This window comes from Vicugna pacos, chromosome 1, assembly GCF_048564905.1.
Source record: "Vicugna pacos chromosome 1, VicPac4, whole genome shotgun sequence".
NCBI classification, from domain to species: Eukaryota; Metazoa; Chordata; class Mammalia; order Artiodactyla; family Camelidae; genus Vicugna; species Vicugna pacos.
Genome location: NC_132987.1, coordinates 32,183,816 through 32,209,625, shown reverse-complemented (window position 1 = coordinate 32,209,625; position 25,810 = coordinate 32,183,816). Strand labels below are relative to the sequence as shown.

General features: G+C 33.7%; 1 protein-coding gene across 5 annotated transcripts in view; it reads right to left on the bottom strand.

Moving 5' to 3' along the window:
- The window catches only part of LEKR1 (leucine, glutamate and lysine rich 1), a 192,324-nt gene that overhangs the window by 113,964 nt on the left and 52,550 nt on the right, over positions 1-25,810 (bottom strand). For 4 of the 5 annotated variants that reach the window (XM_072959700.1, XM_072959696.1, XM_072959713.1 and 1 more), the window contains 2 exons: positions 9,100-9,219; positions 1,305-1,480 (listed from right to left, as the gene is read on the bottom strand). In XM_072959700.1, the coding sequence (XP_072815801.1) occupies positions 1,305-1,480; positions 9,100-9,219 (296 nt within the window). Of the gene's footprint in view, positions 1-1,304; positions 1,481-9,099; positions 9,220-11,762; positions 11,950-25,810 lie in introns of those variants that run through there. The other variant, XM_072959706.1, reaches the window with a different exon arrangement.

Below are 25,810 nucleotides of genomic sequence, written 5' to 3'. Positions count from 1 at the left end.
TTTGGGGGGGGTATTGTTTGGTTTTAACAAGTAGTTAGCTTGGCTGAACCTAAATACTAAAGACTGTTTCCCCTAGGGTAGGTGGTAGGTAATATCACGCACTTTAGCCATAGATGGGCTGCTTAGAGTGTTCCCTGTACACATGTATTTCAGGGACAAGCCAGAGATTCAGGAAGACTTTATATGCAAAATTTGAGCTCTCCCTTTATTATTATCTCTTTTCTAGGATATGCTCTCTCTTCTCAAAGATGGGGCTGCTTTGACCTCTGTCCTCCAGTCTTCAAGCCAAAAAGACTACAGATTTCTAGCAAAGTTTTAGCTTCCCTGCATGGAATAGACTATATCCTGCCCTCAATCTAACAGCCTTAAAAAAAACCCCAAAACCAAACAAACAACAACAACAAAAATAACCCAAGGAATTCACCCAGCACTATTCCCTTCCTTCAATTAAAAAAAACTAGTAGACTATTTTTAGATCAGTTTTAGGTTCACAGTAAAATTAAGCAGAAAGTACAGAGAACTCTCAGGTAATCCCTGCCCGCCATACATGCATAGTTTCCCCAACCACCAACATTCCGCACCAGAGTTGTAAGTTTGTTATAATAAATAAACCTACATTGATGCATTGTCACCCCTATATTCGATAGGTTTTCACAAACGTATAAACACACGTACCCACTATTACAGTATCATACAAAAGTAGTTTCACTGCCCTGAAATCCTCCATGCTCTAACTATTCATCCTTTTTGCCTACCCTGACAACCACTGATCTCTTACTGTTTCCATAGTTTCACTTTTCCAGAATGTCATATAGTTGGAATGGTCCAGTAAATAGACTTTTCCAATTGGCTTTTTTAAAATTAGTAATATGCCTTCTTTTGATTTTTGACGTTCCCTCTATTATGTACTTGGTTTTGGTCACTCTCCAGTGTTTTTAGGTAGTTATTTTGTCCAGAATTTATAGTTGTTATCTGTAATCTGGGAAATCTTATTTAAATAGAGCTACTCAGCCATTAACAGAAGAAAAAGTTTTAAAATACAAAAATCTGTACATTTAACAGGAATAACCAGACTTCTGACCACAGTTCAAGATAGATGTTTCAGAGCTTATCTTAGATCAGGCCTATGATTATTGAATTTCAGGGTTGAAACAGATCTTAATGGTCATCTAGTCTACCAACCAATAACAGCTTTAAAAATTAATCATAATTCCCATTACATAAAACAAAATATTATTATTTCATTATTTATGGTGCACCATTTCCCAAAAAGGACAATTATGTTCTAAATATATGTAACAAACCTGTCAAAGCCGTTTCACTTATGGATTTAATTTGTAGAAGAACTTCTCCTTTCAGTGAAGTCCAGTTTTGAAAATTATCATATACTTCATTTTTAATACTGGTTAGCTCTCTTTTAGTAAAAGTAAATAATGAAAGAGTCTTATTCCAGAAATGTTTGTACTCCGTCAGTCTCTGACTGTAAAGTAGTAGAGAAAAATTAGGATTTTAAAAAATAGCAGCCATAGTAACACATATTTATTTGAAAAAAAGGTTTTTTTTGAAAAATGCTTTTAGAGTAACCACCTAATCTACTGTTTAAATGGAGAAGTTTTGAAAGTGAAAGGAGTTGCAATCTGTATTATGCTGAGATGATAGATATAAACTGGGGATACCCCAGGAAGACTGAGGTCACCCCAATTCATTCCATTGTGTTATTGTTTTTACTATAAAGTTTTTACTATAAAGATAGCTAACTATTTTCATACACATTTTTTCTTTTGATCTTTTAAAATTAATTTAACAGCAAGCATTTAGTGAAGAAAATTTGGTCAAAAGTTACTTAGTCACAGAGCCTAAAAGAGAATCTCAGATTCTCAGACAGCATCTTCCTGTACCATGGCTCAACAGGCAGTGTAAAGCCTGCGGTAACAGTAAATAAAACCTTTTAAAATGACTGATCCAGTGCTTTCACTTCAAATGTCACAGCTTAAAGTAACCACATATTTTTTTTTTGCCACCTCAATGATTTTTATTACTTCAGATGTTCTGGCTATAATTTACTTAGTAACCAAGCAAGATGCAGACATAGATCTGAGCATTATCAACAAAAAGATAATGACTGAGGCCATGGGAGATAATTTGTTTGGTTAATATTTATCTCCCTGAGTAGACTAAGATCTATGATGCAGAGACTATATCTGTCTTGTTCATCACGGTCTCCCAAGACCTAGCACAGTATCCACCACATAATATGTACTCAGCAAATACTGACAAATGAATGAATGAGTGAAAAAACAGATCACTCATTGGTATGAAGTAAGAAGTACTAAGGATAAAATACTGGACAATACTAATGTTTATGAGACTAAAACAGAAGAGAATCCCTCAAAAGGCCAAGGAGGAGCAATCAGTAAGTCAGAATAAAAGCCAAAAGAATAACTTCTGAAAAGCCAGGGGATAAGAGAATTTAAAGAAGAAAGTAATGGTCTGTGTTTAAGACCTCCGATAAAGGCTGAACAGAGTCCATAGTATATGGTATTAAGGAGGCCTTTGGTGATCTTAAAGAGAGGCATTGGGCAGGAAAAGACTGAGCAGTAAAGCAGAAGTGAGAAAATAGTTATGTGGTAGAAGCATTCAAGAAATCTGAGGTGGCAAGGAGAGAAAGAGGAAGATGCATAGTAGAATGGTTTGTTAGGAATGGAGACACCTGGGTGAGACACACAGCTGAGAAGACAGTCTGAGTGCAGTGACAGAGCCTAAAAATAGACAAGAGATGGGACCATTTCTTGTGCAAAGACCTAGAAAAGGCAGATGTAAAGCAAAGGCTGAAAAAATTAGCCTTTGCCAGGAAGAAGAATGGTGGTGTCATTCTGTGTCGTCATTAATAAGGTCTACCTGAGTGACCAGAAGCCACAGGGGATCCTCAATCAGCATGCAGACCTGGAAGCTAAGAGAGATGTTGATTTCAGAAATCAAAGAGAGCAAAACAGATCACTAAAGCAAGGGGACCAACCATGAGGATGGGAAGTCAGAATGTGAAGCCAGGAACTGGTAAGACAGAGAGACAAGAACCATGAACTAAGTCAAGGTTAAAGGGCTAATGGGCCCAACGTAAGGTAGCTGCTTGGAGCAAGCCATGTACATGGGGGTCAAGGCTTGGAGGTATATTTAATAGAAGAAAGACTGGATATGGATGCATGTGCTTCTGTAGGGAAAAAGGCAGGAAACAGAAAATCCAAGCTTGTTAGCTAAAAGCAGATCCACCACATTTTGTGCGGCCTAGATCTCATATGATAGGTGTGGATAGACAGGTGGCTTTCTTGTAAAAAAGAATACAAAAGTTGTAACTACAAAACCAGGTTTAAAAGTGTGCAATTATTTATAGAATGAAAAAAATCACTACAAATAAAATTGTGAAAGTTAATAAATCCCATCAATATCACAAAATACAGAAAAACAATATAACTATTAATAAATAACAGCTCTGCATTACTTTTTTGTCTACAATTTTTAGCTATGTGCTCTACAAGCACCTTTTCATATGAGAACCATTTTATAAAAATACTTTATGTGGAGAGAATATAAAAATTATGCAGTTTTTATCTAGCATGGCCATTAGTTTTATTATCCGTGATATTTAGAAAGATTCTTTCAACTTCATAGCCCATTATTGGTAATATCATACAGATATTAAAAATTGTCAAATTTGGAAAACTCCTTATGAAAAAATTTTAATATACAACTATAAGATTTTTGGCATTTCAAGTTTTCTTGGAAAATGACATCCTAAAGTGTCTTTGAAATGATGAAATTCATGAACCAGATGAACACTCAGATGTCCTTGAAGTGTTATACTATGATTTTTATGTCATATTCAGTAATGTTAGTAGTTTTGTCAAATCAGCAAGAAACTTAAACCTTTCTCCAGTATATTCAAATAATCAACTCCACTTCATTGAATGGATTACAAAATAATCCAAGAGATTTTATTGAGAATGTATCTCATATAATGAAATCTGAAAAAAGTTACAAAATTTTTACAGTTACAATTAAACCATCTTACTTTTGCCAGGGGCCTTCCTAGAATCTTGGAAGGGGGTCCTGAGTGAGGGGTTCTAAAACTCAAGTATCACTTAATTTACAGTAAATATGCCTGTGTTGATAACTTTAACTCTGTGAAATATAAGGCAAATATAACACAGCTGCTGAGAGATGAGTAGCACAGGGGATTCTAAGCAAAATAATGAGGATTTAGAATAGTATTGGAGGAACTGAGGACCTGGTGTGTAACAACCTGTAAGTAGGTATGACGATTGAGGGTTTTAAGGGTAATATAATTAAATGAGCAGAGGTAAAAGTAGCTGGAATATTGGTAGTCTATGCAGAAACATCCTCTATGTAGAAAATCCTAAAGAATAACACACACACACACACACACACACACACACACAAATACTAGAACTAATAAATTGAGTTCACCAAGGTAACAGAAAAATAAACCATAGCAAAAATCAATATTATGTCTGTATACTAGCAATGACCAATCCCAAAAATAAAATTAAGAAAAAATCCACTCATAATAACATCAAAAAGAATAAAATATTTAGAAATAAACTTAATAAAAGGAGTGTAAGACTTATATACTAAAAACAAAACATTTCGAAGAGAACTAAAGATCTCAATGGAAAAACATCTCATGTTCATGGATGTAAAAATTCAACATTTTAAGATGGCAATTCTCCCCAAATTGATCTATAGATTTAATGCTATACCTACCAAAATCCCAGTAGGCTATTTGTCAGAAATTGACAAACGGATCCTAAAATCCATTTGAAAATACAAAGGAGCCAGAATAGCCAAAACAAATTTGAAAACAAAGAAATTTAGAGGGCTTACATTTCTTGATTTCAAAATTTCCTAAAAATTACACTATTTAAGAGTATATGCTAATGACAGTAAGAATAGATATGTAGATAAATAGAATAGACTAGTATAGAGAGTCCAGAAATAATCCCTTACATTCATGGCGAACTGATTATAGGTAAAGGGGCCAAGGCAATTAAATAGGGAAAAACTGTCTTTTTAACAAATGGTTCTAGAACAATGGAATATTCATATGAAAAAGATGAATTTAGATCCTTACCTAACATCATTCACAAAAGTTAACTCAAAATGGATCATAGACTTAAATGTAAGAGCTAAAACTATAAAATCTTTAGAAGAAGCCACTGAAAAAACTCTATGTGATTTTTGGTTAGGCAGAGTTCTTAGATACATTTCCAAAAGCACAATCCATAAAAGAAAACATTGATTAAATTGTATTTCACTAAAAATAACAACTTTTGTTCTTTAAAATACACCATTAAGAAAATGAAAAGAAATTCCACAGACTGGGAGAAAATATTTGCAAATCATATTTCAAATAAAGGACTTGTACCTAGAACATACGAATAACTCTTAAAATCTAATAACATAAAAACAAATTGAAAAACAGACAAAATATTTTAATAGATATTTCACCAAATAACCATACAAATGGTTAATAAGCACATGAAAAGACACTTAACACCATTAGTCCTTTGGGAAACACAAATCAAAGCACAATGAGGTAGGATTTCACAGCCTCTAGAATGGCTAAAATTAAAGACAGACAATAAGAACTGTTAGCAAGAACACAGTTGAAACTAGAATCCTCATTCCTGGTAAGAAAGCAAAATGGTGCAAGCACTTTGGAAAATAGTTTGGCAGTTTCTTAAAAGTTAAATATGAATTTACCATATGATTCAGTAATTCTACACTTAGGTATCTACCCAAAAGAAATGAAACATACATGCACACAAAGACTTGTATGTGAATATTTATAGCACTATTATTTATAAGTGCCAACAAGTGGAAACAATCCAAAAGTCCATCAATTGGTAAATACATAAATAAAATGTAGTATATCCATACAATGGAATACTATTTAGAAATAAAAAGGAACAAAGTACTGATGCATGATACAACATGAATGAACCTCAAAAACATCAGTAAAAGAAGCCAGATATAAAAGACCACATATCGTATGATTCCATATATCTAAACCGTCCAGAAAAATACAAACCTATAGAAACAAAGATCAGTGGCTGCCTAGGAATACTGGTGGTAAAAATAGAGATTGATTGCAAATAGCATGAGGATCTTTTGGGGATGATTCAAATGTCCTAACATTGGATGTGATAAAGGTTGCACAACTCAGTATGTTTACTAAAAACCATTACACTGTCCACTTAAACTGGGTGGATTTTGTAAGATGTAATTTATATTTCAATACAGCTATTTGAAAAAAGATATGAGGTTATTAACTATGGGATCAAGGCTAGAAACAAAGTAAAGTCAGGAAATTGTTGGGAAAATTAGAATACCAGAAGCCTTAATGCGGCTGAAGAGCTGAAGTGAAAAGTGACAGAGCTAGAAGGAGAGATTTAAGGAGTTGGCATTGAAAATTTCAGAGATGATAGAGTCTGGATTTACAAATAAGAAAAACTAAAGGATAAGTATAATTCAAACAATTCATGAAAGATTCACAGTAGGAATTCTGTAAAAGCAAGCACTACTAAAATGTTTCAAACATGGATTGATTTGGAATATTGGATTTATATGCAACATTACATAAAGCATATCTATACTCCATACTGTTTTTAGTATCTATTTTACAGGTCTTCAAAAGTTAATTTCCATTCTCAAAAGACACTTTACTTGGAATAGCAGATATGCCGAGCCAACTGAGGCATATCACAGCTACTCCTCACCACTCCCTTACAAGCGACAGGCTGGAAATGATGTCAGGGAAAACACAGAGCATGAAGAACACTTCGCTGGAGGGTAGGTGATTAAGCCCAATTGCAATTAAACAAATGAGAGAATAATTTAAAAAGGGCAATGTGACTCAAAGACATAGTTCATTGATCTCTTGAAAGTTCCTTTTGGGCTCCATAAATAAAGATGATTACATCTGAGTAGGTAAAGCTCATGCTTCTTTTTTATTACCACTGTGAGATTATAAGCTCCTTTTCTTTACCCATAGTAAACTTGAAGTTTTATGTTCTACTAGATATTTTTTAAAAATAACCAGTAAACTAGTTTAAAATTTACTATTGCAGCAAAATTACTGAATTCTACAACTTTGAGTTTGATTTTATTTTCATCATATTGCCTTTTCCTACGCTATGTACCTACTAGTGAGAGTATGAATAAAACCAGGAATTATTTTTATTCATCTATCAAAAACTTTTATTTATACTAAGTGTCTAGTTAGATGATTATTTACAAAATTGTTTTTAGTAAGTGCTAGTTTTTTATATAAATCAGACCCTGAACTCCCAATTTGTGATTTTTTAGCTAAAAATAGAAACCACAGATCTAGTGAAAACATTTGAAAAAAATTAGCAGTAAAAGTATAATGCAAAATGATGACAAAATTAGAACATAGAATAAAATAACATTTAAATATATCTAAGTTTCTTCAAGAATTTGAAATACTATAAATCAAATGTAAAATACGAATAATAAAAACTGATTGTATCAGTCCATAATATCCTGAAGCAGCACTGATTATTTAATCTAGTCCTGGCCTAAGCTTTAAAATTTAGTCAGTTCTGCCATCCATAATGGCATCTGTGGGTAAAACAAATGGGACTTCCTTAGCAGACCTGGGCCAAAGCTGTTGTTGGAGCCAAGATTGAACACTGATGGTCTTGACTGAAATGGAGAGTTGGGGTCATCTGGGTGGTATCCTGCTGGTTCAATACTAGAGGGGTTCTAGGAAAGGGCAGGGAATCTTTATAATGATAAAAAATTGTCATGTTTTTTATGAGTAGATTCATTCATTCATTCAAAAATTATTTATTCAGCATCAGTTATGTGCAGGACATTAAAGAAAGGTAGATGGCCAACAGGTTATCACCAGATATTGTATAAAGATTATTAGCCCATTTAATTTTTTAATAGAACAATATCCCTGATAATAACTAGTAGATTGGGAAAAATAAGAACCTAACATTCATAATACTCACCTGGTATATTTTTTTTTAGTCACCCAGAACCTATGTCTATTTTCATTTAACCTATTTCCCTTTTCTAGGAGCTAAAAGTTACTCAACTGGAAAATTAATCATTCTAAGACAAACAAACTTATTTACGAAACAGAAACAGACTCACAGACATAGAAAACAAACTTATGGTTACCAGAGGGGTAAGGGGTGGGAAGAGATAAACTGGGAGTTCAAGATTTGTAGATACTAACTACTATAAAATAGATAAACAACAAGTTCCTACTGTATAGCAGAGGGAACTATATTCAATATCTTGTAGTAACTTACAGTGAAAAAGAATATGAAGAAGAATATATGTATGTTCATGTATGACTGAAACATTATGCTGTACACCAGAAATTGACACATTGTAACTGACTATTCTTCAATAAAAAAAAATTTTAAAAAAAGAGACAGTCATTCTGTCTGATATTCTCAATATATTCAATTCCAAAAAAAAAATATTCAATTCCATTTTTAAAAAGTACTATTTTCTTTAGAACATTGGGTTTTACCTCCAGGTATTTTGAGCCCTCCAAAGATATATAAAAGCAGAATTAACACCATTTATGTTAAAAATTACTAAATTTAGGAGGTCTAGTACTATCCAGATAGAAAAGTTTCCCTATTCTATTTTTTTCATGTCACTGGACTATCAGTCAGAAGATCAAATACACCGAGAAATACTGGTCAAGAGGAAAATGAATTAGTTACTGTGCTGTCATTCTAAATGTCACTGCAAAATAAGAACAAGGTGTTTGCCTGATTTAAATTTTATTGGCAAAACTATTCAGTTGAGATAATAGTTTTATTTAAAAGTGAAGTGTTTCCATTTTTTTCAACCATACTATAATACTAAACTATATAAATATAGAAATTATATTACTAAAATGTCCTTGAATGTTTATAAAGATTAATATTATATTATTATATCACTAAAATGTATTTGAATGTCTATACCGTTAGTATTAAATGAGCAATCTTTTCAATCTTGTAATTTTTAATTCTTTAAAGATAATCTTACCTGAAGATTTGTGATTGTCTCTGTTTAATTTTTAACTCTTGTTGCAAATGACTCAATTCTTTCTGTACTCTCTGCAATTCATTTTGGTGACTTTTTAATTGCATGCTTGCATCTCGAATTCTAAAAATATAAGCAAATAACATCCATTACAAGTCTAAATATTCCATCATGAGTACTTTAATAAATTAAAATTTAAATATACTTTTAATAAAAATAAATAAAAGAAGAAAACTATGCATCTTTACATATGCTAAATGAATGTACAGAAAAAGTATGGAGAGATACATACCAAAGAGCCACTCCCTGGGGAGGAAAGTGGAATCAACAGGCAGGAGAAAGGCAGCAAATATTGAAGGAAAGCATAACTTTCACTCTATATTCTTTGTATCGTTCAAATTTTTGCAGTGAACATGTATTTTTACTTGAAATACTAATTAAAAAGTAACTGAACAAATACCAACTTTTAACTTTTATTAAAGTAATATAGATACATAACTTTAACTGTCAAATATTACTAAAAGAGTTAAAAGAAAAAATAGCAATCATTTAACTTTACCCCAATTCTCACTGTCAAAAACAACTACTTTCAACTTTTTTCTTCTAGTATTTATCTGTATATTATTAAATAACATGCTTATACTGTTACTTCTTAAATTTTATTTTAGATACTATCTAGTGAATCACAAATCAGGTAAGATCTGGTTCTGCTACATACAACTGAGACCTGACTATGATGGCTTAAATATACAAAGGTATATTATCTTGCATAAAACAAAAGTATTGGTAGTCAGTTCAATACTGATATGATTGCTTTAGAGTGTCATCAGGGCCCCAGGATCCTTACAACTCTCTGGTCTACCATCTTTGGTGTGTGTCTGTTATTCTCATGATCAATGCATGATAATGGTAGAAATTCCACTACTTTCCCACTCCAGACCAGCAGCAGAGAAGGCGGCTCCTCTGTCCCTTTCAAGGAGACTTCCTGAAAGTGCCACTGTACACTTCTGCTGAACTAGGACACATGGCAGTATACAGCTGCAAGTGAAGCTAAGAAACGTAGTCTTTTAACTGGAAAGATCAGCCCCAGATGTGTCCATAATTCTTTTACTAAGGTGGAAGGAAGAATGTATGTTGGGGTAGGTAACCTGCAGTTCCTAACACAGTCCTAATAAGAATTAAACCTCCTATACACACCTATACACCTATACATCCACACACACACAGAGCCTTCCTTCCCTCATCCTCCCAATATAATTAAATCAATCTTTTTATCCAGTGTTCCTCACTAGTAGGCTATATATTATGTCATGATCACTTTCTTTTCTTGTACAAATTTTTTGCCATTCCTGGGTTAAAGGCCATCTCCTTTTCTTCCTTCTTAGTTTTCTGTGTACCTATCACTTCTTTCAAATCTGACAGAAGTGTAATTCTCCTCTCTCAATACCTTCAGACACAGCAGATAATCCTTCCATACCATTTCTTTTCCAGGAGGCAGCCTTCCTAGAACTCTCTGTTCCCCAGCTCCTGTCTGGTTATGCTCTGGTTTGACTGCACAACTGTCATCTTGGGACTTCCTTTCCCTATCAATTCAGAAATTGTCCTCAGCTTTCTCTCATGTCGGATCTCCTGCATCCTGGTGCTAAAGTCTTCCTCCTCCTTGGTTTATTCCTTTTGGTGGAATAAATCCTCCAGGAGCTTTTTGTGCATGGGAGGTAAATCTGAGACCTTGAATATCTAGAAGCATCTTTATTCTATTTCAGACTGAACAGTCTGGCTGGATATATAATCACAGATGAGGAAAGTATTCTTCACCAGAAAATCAGTCTCTGCTCCACTGTTTCCTAACTTCCACTGCTGCTTCTGAGAAGTCCAATGATACTCTAATTCCTACTTCTTTGTATGGTATACATGTTGGTCCTCCCCACCCCATCCCTATCACAGTTCAGAAGTTTTAAAATGTTCTCTTTTTACTTTGTATTCCTAAATTTGTATTCTTATATCACAATACATCATTATTTCAGTCTTTTGTCATTCTCTATGCTGGGCACATGGCATTTCCTTTGGAAATGGATGTTTAAAATTTTTTTTTAATTTATAATGTATTAGTTTCCGGTATACAGCATAGTGATTCAGTTATACATATGTGTGTGTGTGTGTATATATATGTATATATATATACACATACATATACACACATATATATATTCTTTTTCATTACAGGCTACTACAAGTTCTCTGTGCTATATAGTAAGACCCTGTTGTTTATCTATTCTGTACATAGTAGTTTGTATCAGCCAATCCCATGTTTTTTAGTTCCAAGAATTTCCCCCTAGGGATAAAGATTCCTTCCCCTCCATCTTTTCCGTTTTCTTTCTGGAACATCTTTCTATAATTTTGAATGTGGGAACTCCCAGAGAGATCTTATTTTCTTATCCTTTCTTTGCCATCTTACCACTTTTAACATTTTGTTCTACTTTCATTATCTTCCATCCTGCCTGTGAAATTGTTCATTTCTGCTATTATATTTTAACTACCAAGAATTCTCACTTATTCTCCAAAAGGTCCTCTTTTACTATCCCTTGTTCTTGTTTCATTGATACAATTTCTTCATTATTGTTTTGAGGATATCAATTATAATGTTTTTTTAATTTTCTTCAGCTTACTGCATTGCTTCTGTTTCCTTTGGGTTTATTTTTTTTTTCTCTTTTTTGCTTTTTGTCTTTCACATTTGAGGCTTCTCTCAAAAGTCAGGAGATCCTTTATTATCCATTCATATTTAAGAATGGGGCATTTAAAGGATATCTGGTCCATTTTTTACAGGTTCATGATGACACAGGGAGAAAAGCAGGGAGAGGCTTTTCTAGATAAAAGAAGTAAGAAAAGTGACAATCAAATGCGACATACTGACTTGTATAGAGCAAGAGTCAGATGAATAAACTGCAAACATTTTTTTCTTTTTTAAGAATTGAGGAAATTTGAATATGGACTGGGAATTAGATAATACTGAGGAACTGCTATTAATTTTGGGATACTAATATTGTTGTTATATAAGAAAATGGTACATCACACTGAAGTAAATAGGGATGAAAACAGCATGCTGTCTTGGAGCTGTGTTGAATTAATTCAGAAAAAAAACAACAGGAACAGATGAAACATACGACAAAATCTTGGTAATTTTTGAATCTGTGTTAAAGGGTTATTTATTACACTATTTTCTCTTTAGAAAAGTAAGTGGATAAGGTACCGAAATACTGTCTCTAAGCTTCTGGGTGGGTGTACAGAAGTTGTTAAATGATGGGCTTCACTGTGGGGAAATCAGGTGGGGAACTAGCTGTTTTGATAGCACCTATGCCAACTGCCAGAGTCAGGGAAAGGTAAGTAGAAGACTCTGGGATGGCAGAGTGGGAGTGAAGTTCTGAAAGCCTAATGCAACTTTAAAACATTTTTAATGAATCCTACTATTTTTAGCCCCACTATGTACACTGACAAGTATTTCCTTAAGCATACTAAGAGAAACAAATCAACCAAATGTTTTCAGGAGTCACATCTTTAAAAAAAAAAAATCAAGGGGAGGGTACAGCTCAGTGGTAGAGCACCTGCTTAGCATGCACAAGGTCCTGGGTTCAATCACCAGTACCTCCATTAAAAAATAATAATAAATAAATAAACCTCATTACTCCCCCCTCCAAAAAAAAATCAACAGAGGAATGTAGGGGAAAAAAATTTAAGAAAATATATACCTGAATAGATGCTTTAAAAATGATAAAATATATACAGTAATATTAATAACTAGCAAGATATTAAATGGAACAACACTTTTATTTTGATAAAAAGCCCAATCCACCAAGAAAAAATACTAATCATGAACCTTTGTATACCCAAAACATAGCTTCAAATTATATTTTAAAAAATCTGTTAAAAATCTAATGAGAACAAATTAATAATCATAGTGAGAGGTATTAATTAACACATTTCTCACAGAAATGGAATGGTTACAATGACATGAAAAATAGTCAAAAATATTGAGGATTTGAATAACATTATTAACAAGCTTATGTATGACCATAATTGGAACTTATATCTAATAATAAGGTCTTCCAAACATATGGTATAACCATAAAAATTGACCATGTAATCAGCCACAATTGAAATTTTAATATAGTCTTAAAAAGAAAAAAATCTTCTACCCACATTCATTGCCCACAATAAAATTACATGAAAATGAACTGCAGATGTGGAAACTTCAACATACATCTAATAAACTTTGGGCCAAAGAGGAAATAAAAGTTGAACTAAAAATTATTTAGAAATAAATGATAATGGAAACACTATCTATCAAAGCATTTAGAAGAAAATTTATAGCTTTAAATACTCAATTTTAGAAAACAGTAAATGGGTATTCTGAATGTCATGATCCAAGAGAAAGAAAGGCACAAATGACAAAAAACAATGAATGTTCTGGAGCAAGGCAACCCCAGGAGCAATGAGCACACCCAAAGCCCATATCTTGGTGTCTAAGCACTATTCCCCAACAAAAGAAATCAGGGCATCTTAGAGAACTGGTTGATTCCAGGGGTGGCATAGGGAAAATTTAAGGTGAGCCTAGGACATTTTGTGGTGCCAGAAAGTAAGGAAAAGCTCAAAAGAAGATGGAGGCACGTTGAAAGAGCACAGGTGCCACCTGAAGGAGCACCAATCAGGCAAAACTGGAACAACTGAGCAACAAAATAAAAAACTATATTGGATCATGACCCACAAAAGAAAAGTGAATGAGTCCATATTGATATTAATAAATAATTAAATAGTTAAATAAATGAAAGAGAAGGAACAGCTCTTCTGTACAGAGAAATTCCAATTAACAAATGTGGAAGGAATGAAGAAAAGAAAACAGCATTAGTAAGAGCATAGTAATTAACTGTTGTAAGCAAAATCTATTGATAGCTGCTAAAAAAGTAGGTGAAAGTTTGAGAAGAAACAGAATATTTAAATATTTTCAAAGTTTCTACCCTAAGATATTTATTCATTTCAAAGGAAAAAAATAATAATTTTATGATGGAGGAACCTGCCAAACACCACCTTAGCCAAGCAGTTAAGGTGAACATCATCCATAATAAGACATATTGGCATCATATATACTCTGACATGATACACAGAGAAGGGCACGTTACTTCTGTGGTATTCTTGCCAAAAATGAATAATCTCTATATGGTTACAAATAAACATAAGACAAACCCAAACTGAAGGGATTCTACAAAATAACTGACCAGTACTCTTCAAAAACCACAGGTCATGAAAGACAAAGACTGAGGAACTGTCACAGATCAAGGAAGACTAAAAAGATAAATGCTCTAAATGCACTCTGTGATTCCAGATTGAGTCCTGGACTGGAAAAGAAGGCGTTAGTGGCAAAACTGATCAAATCAAATAAATTCTGTAGGTTAGTTAATAGTATTATACCAATGTCAATTTTTTAGTTTTTATAATTGTACTATAGTTGTGAAAGGTGTTAACATTAGGGGAAGCTGGGTATATGGGAACTCTCTGTACTACTTTTGGAACTTTCAGTGAGTCTAAAATTATTTCAAAATAAAAAGTTTAAAAAAAGAATCACTTGTACATATACAATGAATAATGTGTACATGTCAAATACATCTGTATTATAAATTACGGTGTAAAAAGGTGGGTGCATATTAGATTTTGGAAGTTATGCAATTTTTATATAGCAAAAATAAAAAGAAACACCTTCATGGTCAATATTAGAAGAACATTAAGTAACTTGTGTTCCTATGGAATATTATACAAAAAAATTTTTTAATGAAATAGATATCTATGTCCTAGCATGGAAAGAATACCAAGACTTAATAAGAAGGAAAAAGAAAAGCAAGTTGTAATTTACAAGAGTTTTCAAACACTCCTAGTGGGAATATAAGTTAACATAACTATTTTGAATAAATAGTATGATCTACTAAACCTGGCCATATGCATAATATTATGCCCCAGAATTTCCACACCTGGTACATACCCAACAGAAAAATGTGCTCATATATTAACCAAGGCATGCACACTATTATTCATGGCAGTTTGGAAATAACCCAATGCCCATCCACAGTAGAACAGATAAATCCATTGTGGTATGTTCATCCCATGGAAAGCCAAACAGCAATAAGAATGAACAGCAGCTACACACGACAAGATGGATGCATCTCACAAATATAATGGTGAGTGAAGGAAACCAGATAAAAGAACACACACCATATGATTCCATTTATATAAAGTTCAAAAATAGGCAAGATTAATCGATGGTGGTGTAAGTCAAGATTAGTAGATTCCTTTGGGTGGGTGATAGTAAGAGAAGTACAAGAGAGCTCTTGAGAGGATGTTAATGTTCAGGTTCATGATCAGGGTGCTGATTACATGGGAAGTTCACTTTGTGAAATTTAATTTATCTGTACATGTATTACTTGTGCATTTTTCTCTTATATATGTTTACACTTCAGTAACAATTTATAAAAAATAAAATTAGAATTTTAAAAATACCTACTCAATCTCATTATGTGTGTTTAAGTACATCTAAGGTTGATAAATATGGGGAAAAAAATCCAGAAATATTAGAAGGAAATTTAAGCTTATATAGTATATTGTTAGATTAAATTAAATTTGTATTAAACATTCCTTAATGAAACACAAGGAATATAGCCAATATCTTATAATAACTAAGTGGAACGTAACCTTTAAAAATGTATAAAAAATAAAATAAATAAAAAAGCCCACTCCAACAATTAAGATTTACCTAGAAAAGAATTCTAAGCCTATTTTTTACAAAAGCTTCCTTTTCATAATTAAAAAATACACATTAAAACACTTTCCAATATCACTTATTTTGCTATAATCCCCAAATGAATGTTACATATAAATAGCATCTCAAACCCTCTGACAATACCCCTGAGAAGTTAGGTCACATTAGTCCATTCTGTTTTGGCTTTGCTAACTCTGCTTCATGTCTTTCAAATCAAACTGATATGGTTAAAAATGACATGCCTGAAAGGCACTAATGTTCACTTTTACTGTATGTATTATATCAACTTTATGAAATTAGATAATTCACAAAATATTATAATACAGTATGTACTGTGCAAGCACACAGCTTTCTCTAAGAGTCATAATTCTGCACAGACTTTGAGCTCTATGCTGATTGATGTGAGGACATGCTGTTGTCTAGTCAGAGGGTGTTCCTGAAAACAGTGGGACTAACAGCATGTTCTAGCGGACAGAGTCCGGTACGAGGAGTTAGACGACTTGTGCTATAACCCTCTTGCCAAACGCAATCATGATGACAACACATTTATTACCCTTATCTATTTTCTAGTTTTTCTCTTAGCCAACTTGATTAAAGTGGATTGTGGTAAGAATACAGAGTTGTAAAAAAAATGGGAAAGGTATTATTGTCTCTTCTTAGTTATTTTCATTTAGATCATCTATTAATATTCATAATAAAAAGATTCTAAAGGAAAATACTTTAAATCAACAGAAAAAGAAAGCAAAGAAACAATCCCCTTTAAAATAGCACCCAAAGTAATAAAATATGTAGGAATAAATCTAACCAAGGAGGTGAAAGACTTACACATGGAAAACTATAAACTATTGATGAAAGAAATTAAAGAAGACTTCAAAAAAATGGAAAGATATTCCATGCTCCTGGATTGGAAGAATCAATATTGTTAAAATGGTCATACTGCCCAAGGCAAGCTACAGATTTAATGCAATCTCTATCAAATTACCCAGGACATATTTCACAGAACTAGAACAAATCATAATAAAATTTATATGGAACCACAAAAGGCCTAGAATTTCCAAAGCATTACTGAAGAAAGAGGCTGGAGGAATAACTCTCCCAGACTTCAGACAATACTAAAGAGCTGCAGTATTCAAGACAGCATGGTATTGGTAGTCCAATAAAACTAGAAAAAAAATCTTATTTTGCAGAGAAAAGTCATTAGCACTTTGTGAAACCCTAAAGGCAGAAACCAAACTTCTTTGCCTATTATCAGGACTTACGGCAACTTCAAAAATATGAACAGAAGAACGCACAGGACTAGAAATGTCACTAACATACAAGTGTATAGAACAGTAGCAATATTTAAAACAAAATTATTTGTGAATACAAACAATTTCCTCTTGAGTGGTATTCTATTGCTTTTTTAAAAAATTAGCATGATATTTATATCATCCTACAGAAGTTCTACCTTAGTTACTAAAATATATCCTTTCACTAAGGTAGTTTTAATTTTATCCTGAAGCATCCTTACCCTGTATGTCATCAATGTACTCAATAGTTTGACTCCTTCTAAAAGGTGCCTGCCTTGTTGGATTAAGGATATGGAGTATTACCTGATCTAATAATAATAAGCCATTGCTTGACTGTGATACCACACATTCATATTCATTCCCTCCTCTCTCTTCTCCCCTCTGTCTCTGTCTCTCCCCACCTTCTTCCAACAAGATGAGAGAATGGTACCTTGCACTGGACGGCATCAACATTGCGTGTTAAATTAACCTCATGTAATTAACCTCATTTGAGCATTACTCAGTCTTTGATTATTCACTAATTTCCCTCCTGCTCTCTTTAATATGTAGACAGTCTATTAAAGTAATAGAGCTTCCTTTGACTAAATATGATAATCTTAAGCTTTACTAGAGCAGAAGCAGAAGTGAAAAATCTTAATCCTAACAATAAAAAACCAAACACACAATTCTGTATTTTAGGGTTGATGTATATACTTCATAAAATGGAGGCAAATAATTTTACTGTATTTTTTTGAAGGCAAAGGGAAAGAAGACAATTTAGAGAAAAACTGAAATCTCCATTGTTTTAAAGTGCTCTTAATAAAATCACACTTTTAAATATTGCTATGTCATTTTAAGATACTCTTAATAAAAATTACATTATTTATTGTTTAATGCAAGAACTTATGTTTCTTACTTCCCTAATTGTCCTCTCCCAGTTCTGGCAGCATAGTAGGCATTGATAAATATTTTTCTGTTGATTAAAGGATGAAAAAGAATACAAAATCCTTGGATATTTTCTCTTTTTCATGTAGTAGTTATCTACTGTTTTGTCCACCTAATATAATTCCCTTTCTTTTACGAATCATCAACCCTTTATGCAAAGAATTGGTTCTTTCTACCCCACTCTTGCAGATCCAATCATTCATATAACTGCCACAGAAGTTTCCATGTTCTATGACCCAACCCCAGTGGCTAAGTGGATGAACCACCTTCCTCAAACTGTGTCGGAGGTCTTTCCTAGGATTATTTTCTTGGGACCTGAGAAAACAACAGGCACTCCCTCTCAGGCGGCAGTAGATGTAAGAAGTAAAACTTAGGCATTGTAGGCAACAGCTTTCCCTTTAAGTTAAGAAAGCTAATCAGCAGTTTAGGAGAATTAAGCCAACATGCAAAGAAAAGCAGAATGAAAGGCAAAAATGAAAATCTTAGGGGTGGTCATGTCCTCTGGTCAGGTTATTCCTGATGCCTAGCTTCACAGGTCTTCTGACTCTTCAAATTTTCCTTGAAATCTGTGATCTATGAAACACTTTTTGTTCACACTAGTTCGAGTCCTAAATAACAGGTGTTTGAAGACTGAATGCTTTCCACCAATCCTTAAGAATAAAAAATGTAGTTAAATAAGCAAATGACAATAAATAGGCAATTCAGAGAAAAATATTCTGAGTAAAAAACTAAAAAACGTACATCACTAAAATTTAGAGAAATGTAAATTAAAACAATATTTCAATCTAATAAATTTTAATGTAACAAAGATTTAACAAAAACGAGTGTATCTGATCCTGGCAAATTACAATGACACAGCATTCTCTTACATCGTTTGTGGAAGTATAAATTTCTATAAAATGTTTTCGTAATGCATTTTTGAAACTACGCGTTAAAATATCCATATCCTTTGGTCGAGGAATTCCACTGCTGGGATCAAGCCTTAGGAAACAAGTCTTAATATAGGAAACTTTGTTTGCTTTGGCTTTGAAGAAAGCCAATCACCACAGTAATTTGCAGTAGCAAAATTTTGAGAAGTAATACAAACGTTTATTAAGGAAATGATTAATTAATTTACTCAATGCAATATTAGTTATTAAAAATAATTTTATAGTGGGTGTGTATAACAACATGGAAAATGCTTACATTATAGTGTTGGATTTTTAAAAATCAGAATATCAGATTGCATAGTTAAATGTTTTTTAAACTATATATATATATATACACAATCAAAATAATTCAGACATGTCTTTGACTATAAAAGATTTTACAACATAAACTGGATATCACTCAATAGGTTAACAGGGAACATGATTCGCATTCTGAAGACTGCTTATTAGTGAAAAGCTGATCTCCAGAGGTATTAGCACCTTGTGCAAAGGGATAAAGTATGTTGTTCTCCAAATACAGGAACACACAGCGTCTCTGTGTAAGGGGCTGGCTGCTCAGTTGGCCGCCTTTTTTCTTTACTGTTAGTGGTTATGACATGTATAACAATTCCTAGAAACCCAGTTTCAGTACAGTCTTACATGCTGTTCAAGATGTCCTCGTCAGTGATATTTAAGTATGTGTTCCTTAGCTAAACTACATTTATTTGTTATGTTTACCTTGCAATAGTAGAACAGCTATAAAAGATTATTAAAAACTTTTATTAAAATTCTTACAGAAAAATAACATTATGATGGTGAAATCTCAGTTTCTCAATCCCTTTTTCTCCTTAAAATATACTTTTTTTTAAATGTGATTTTTAAAGTTTTGGGGAATAATATAATGAACACATTTTAAAAGAAGAAACTGACTCCAAAAAGTTAGTAGCAGTTATCATAGGAAGTAATTTCAAAGGCAATCTTTTTCATTACTTTCCAAACATTCCGTAATGTGTATAGCAAAAATAAGAGAGTTAGTTTTTCTTATACATAATAGATCAGCAAATTATTCATAAGTTAATGTTTGAATCAATGAAAAAAATTAGTACAAATGAAACACTATAACACATTTGCTAATGCACCACAAAGTATCATTAGATTACATTAGTTGTTTTTAAACACCAGCCTATATATATACCTATTTTTCTTTGAAGAGATTCAGGAGCACTATACGTGAGCTGCTAGAAACAACACACACAACTTTAAGATGTTCAAAGAATCTTTAAAGTTTAAAGTTTCCTTTTCTTCCCATTTTTAGGTTTGAAACAATAGTAACTTTGCTTCAATAAAAGGAAAAGAGAATATGCGACAGCTTCAGGTCACTATTTATATTTTCTGATAAGACTGTAATTACACTAAGGAGAAAAAAGAAAGATGAAAGGCATTCACTTAAAAATGTGCATTACATGCCCACTATGTGTGTGATACCACATCAGACATTCATTAATTTGGAAATAATGGAATGGTACCCTGTCCTCAAGTGACTCATAGTTACATTTGGAAGACAGTAAAAAAGGAAGACAGTTACATTCCAGTGTAATAAAAATGGTAAAGGAAGAAGGCAGATGAGAAAGGGCAGAGAGAGTCAAGTAATCAGCTGCTTTTTGTGTCCTGGAAAGCGTGAAGAACTTTATGATTAGAAAAGTCTCTAATTGCACCATAAATGCTGTTACAAACAGGCAAGGAGAAGAAAAGAGGGAGGAGGTAGGCCAAGTGTAATGGAGGGAACACAGTAAAATTTGTTAGAAAGACTTCCATTTCCTTCTCAAAATATTTAATAATCAAGGGGAAAAAAGTGAGTTATTGTGATTACTTCCACATCAAAGGTCACTCAAAGAATTTCATTAATACTGAAGTGACATTTTAAATGCCCCCCAAAACTTTTCAACATATTACATATGCTCTTCATTTCACCATTCAAAGAGAATAAGAAAATAAGAAAAAAAAATTTAAGTAGTATTGATTCAAAATTGAAATTAATGCCTGTCAATAAAGTTATAAAATGAATCTCCAACTAAAAATTATTCAATCACATAAAAATATAATAGTCAAAATATTCTTGCAGTTAAGAAAACTATTTTACTTTAGGCCAATTTTTTTGCTGTCAGTGTTTTACTAAATGTTTTCTAACTGAAATCCTATAACCTTAAACTGAAAGTTTCCTAATGCAATGCCATGAGGAAACGTAATGTGACTTTTTAAGATCATCAAATAACGGCAATGTGGTCTCAAATTAATTTTAAGCAGATGCTTATAAGGTTCACAAAAGACATGTCAGTTATGGGGTTGGCTAGGAACATAGTTACACTCGTGTCTCTGTAAAACGTTCAATGATAGACAGAATCTGGAACTAGGCTGGGATGAAGACTTTCTGAATTCTGCTGTGTACATTCTGATATTTGCCTATTTTAGAAGTTGAACTAGTCCCTGAACATGTATTATTTGACTTGCAAAGTGAATTTTTTTTTATGAGCACCAACTTAAAATTTGAGAGATTTTACTTAGAGATTCAGATACTCTGCCCTTCTGTAAAAATCAAGTAATACAGAAAAAACAAGCCCACATTCCCCCAGAAAACAATCTTCTGGAGCTGCTGCTTCATTTAATGAGCATGCACATTTCCATTCACTATAGCTCACATCCAGCCTGTTTCACTCACTTATTCTGTATACCTGTCTTGCTCCATAATCATTTGATTTGCCATTCTGCCTAATTCTAAAATTTACTAGCTGGATTTTAGATGCCTTTAGAAGCCATTTAATGCCGAACTGAATGAGCCTTTGGCTACCTCAAATATTTTTTCTCTGAAAATTATGAAAAGTGGTTGTCTGCCATTCACTTCAGGAATTCTGTAGAATGAATTCTATTTTAATTTTGAAAAATAAAAAAATATATCTCTATCTATGGAAAGAGAGAGAGTGAGAATGATAAAACCATAGAGAAAAATCTAAATTTATATTTCTACCCCAGAATATAATATATAAAATTATATTCCTTCAAGGCAAGGAAAAACCATGACTCCTCCAGAAACTGCAGTGATTCCTTAGTTGAAAGATTAGCTGATATCTATCCTACTGACAGCAACTTGGCTCTCACAAAGCTGGCAGGAACAGGCCTTTTTCGGCTCTTTTCCTATTAACAAAAAACAATAAGAACAGCAGAAAGAAATGACCCAGTACCACCTATGCAAAAGGCCCAAAGCAACATGCTTCATAGATGTTCTGATTTAAACCTTTTGAGGTATCCTAGCTCCAGGGATTTTTACCTGATTTTTAGCAATTTCTTTGCCATATCAAATGTTTTATTAACCCCTACTTTAGTGTTGTCAAGGTGTATTCCACAGTAAGCCCCCACCACACGTTCCAAAAATGGTTTTGCAATAAGCTAAGATTGGAAATAACAGGTTTCTTTACTGTATGACTTCTCAGAGCTTTTACTATGCTAATGTGTAAAGTGAATCACCAAGAAAAGATTGACATAGAGCATATTCCAAACTTAAAATTTTGTTTGTTTTTGTTTTTATTTTTTATTGAGTTATAGTCAATTTACAATGTTGTGTCAATTTCTGGTGTACAGCACAATTTTTCAGTCACACATGAATATACATATATTCATTTCCATATTCTTTTTCACTGTGAGCTACTACAAGATCTTGAATATATTTCCCCTATACAGTATAAATTTGTTTATCTATTCCAAACTTAAAATTTGACCATAGTATACTTTTTTGATAACATTTCACAGGAATACCTTGGAACACACTTTAAGGAATAATGCTCTATTTTCAGTATTAATTTAATAACCATTCTATGTGATTACCTTTATTTAAAGTGGTATTCATTTCAATAGGGTATCAGAATGTATAAACAAAAAGCAGAAAGTCAAGCGGATAGCAGATACTCCCAACAAGAATAGGGACTCCTCCTTTCCTAGTGAGTCCTGAAGAGGACTCACATCTGGTCCATAAGCTGCCCGCTGCGGAGGGTCCCCTGCCCACAATGGAGTCTGGCCAATTAAAGACTTCCCTCTCCTACATACCATTTCAGTGGTTGTCTCAGGCTCTGTCCTACACATTTTCTGGAAAATCAAACTGGTTTCTGGCTCCAGGCTCTTTACTTCACCTTTAAATTCACCTTGGCCCACTGCTTTCAACTTGGTAGACTCCTTGGGCAGGCTAATGTGCCCCATCCTTTCCCTAACCTGGAGAGGGCAACTGGGGCACTTTCACTACCCCAAAACCAATTTTCTACCCCAGACCCAGACAATTTCTTTGACTATGAGAGATTGATGGTACCACACCTAAAGACGGTATTCTTATTATCTTGGTGAAGCTGAATATTAGTATTTTTCTTGTTTAAAGATCAGTAAGGCCAATCCAAAAGACACATGAAAGGAGCTAATGAACAGTATATTCTCATACTCACAATTTGTCACATTGTCAGATTCACAAAGTCTGACCTATCTGATCTTCACATATTTCCCAAGTAGCCCACACCATGGACTTCAAGATCCATGGATTAAAAATTACAGCCAGGGTAGGTTTTTCCAGTGCCATTCCTCCATCAGTGTCTTGAAGACAGAAACTACATTATTCCTTTTAGACTTCTCCACTCCCCAAAATATAGAACCTGAAACCTCCCCTGACAGCAAAGGCATAGTTAGAATTCCAGAGCCCCTCAGTAACAGAGATTCCCCTATATAACCTGACCTTACAAGGCTCCAGTATCCCCACAAAGGGCTCTATTGAGAAACAGAAGCCAGCTAAGGAAGACCTCTTGAAAGTTTTTGGATAGTTCCTTCACTGCAAACAGGAAGCTAGCATTAGTAGGCCTGAGGCGCTTCAAACAAGCTGACCATCAAACCAGACGAAATCTTAGCAATAATTCTCTCCACTCAGAGTCTCATCTATTCATTTATTCATTCATCAAAGAACTTCAGCTAATTCGGAAGACTGGTTGATTGGTCAACCGGCACTTAAGGTAAATACTCTAACTGCAGGCATGCATAGAATTTTATGAGAGCACAGAGGAGAATTCAGTCAAGGAAGTTAGAACGGTAAAGGATGAGTTAGGGTCAACGTGGGGCAGAGGAATTTCAGCAAGGAATTTCAGAAGGGCATTAGCCAAAGCAGAGAAGCTTGAGAGAAGATGGCATATTCTGGTTAATTCTTAGTGCTTCCTGTGGAGTAACTATGATTGAGGGCCAACTGAAGATCACATGAGCCAGGTTATGGAAAGTGCACATTCCCTCAGTGCTACGGCGCCCCTGGAGGATCTGAGGCAGGAATCAGATTGGCATTTTTGAAAGATCGCTCTACCAGAAGTCACCTAAGAAACTTCCATAGAGACTCAGGCCCAGGAATATTTTGTCTGTCTGTCAGTCTGTCCTCCCATTGAGTCCTCTCCTTTAAATCTTGTTTATCCTATAAAACTCAACTTATAGATGCTCTCATTGATTGACAGCATCAATCCGTGCATATTCTACCTCACAACAACTGCCATATGATTTCCCCACTTAGAGACTCGACCTCCTGCCCTTATGCCTTTCTCCTTTCTCCTCTCTCCTGCATCTTAGGACACCAATTCTGTCTCCAGGCCTGAGTTCAACAGCCTTATCCAACTTTCTGCATCAATTCATTCTTGTTGCTGAATTTTTTTATGCTCTGTTAATAAACAAACTTCTATCTTGGTTTCTTATAATCTTGTCTTCTATTGGTAATCTCATCTAACACTAGATCCTTATTCTCTTTCCAGGCCAGGATCACAGTCTTACAATTCACTTTCTCTGCCTCTGAGTGATTAAATCAACTTTTGGATTCCCCAACATAAGTCCTACTATCAGATGGGGCAACTTATTAGTTACCAGTACTTCGTATTGAACTTCTCTTGTTAACTTCTTGTCCAACACATCAATGCTTTTAGAAAGTCAAGGCTGAGTATGGAAGGAAAGTAGGTAGTAAAAGACAACATCTATACGGTACATAAGGCTGAGGCTGTTTTCCTTAGCACCTGCTCTACCCAATCGATGGGTGTAATCCCACGTCCAGTCTCTTCTAATAATCTATGTACTTATCGTAAGAAATCGAGCCATGCTCAGTTGAGTTCTGGAAGGTGATAAGTGCAATTTATTCTTATTGGTCTCTCAGATGACAACCTGGCTCATCAGATTGACCCTCACTGAGACTTAATCTTATGTCACATGTCATGAAATGATAATGTTATGTTTCTCCCTTGTTAGCCCTTTAAGTCCTTCCTTCCCTTATCCAGATTAAAAAGATTCATAAACCCTTCAATTCTTCCATTCTTAGAAACTAAGTAGTATTGGGCCTGTCTTGTAGTATTTATAATTTATTGAATATGGAATCATATAACCCCAAAGGCAAAAGTATATACTTTTTTCTTATCCTTTGGTAATCTTGGATTTATTTCTCAAAATTAAAATTCTCCTGAATGAAGCTGGAGGTATCATGCTCCCTGATTTCAAACTATACGACAAAGCTAAAGTAATCAAAATAGTATGATACTGGCACAAAAACAGAAACATAGATCAATGGAACAGAATTAAGAGCTCAGAAATAAACCCATACATATATGGACAATTAGTTCACAACAAGGGAACAAAGAACATGCAATAGAGAAAGGACAGTCTCTGCAATAAATGGTGTTGGGAAAACTGGAGAGCCACATGCAAAAGAATGAAACTGGATTACTATCTTACACCATACATAAAATTTAAAT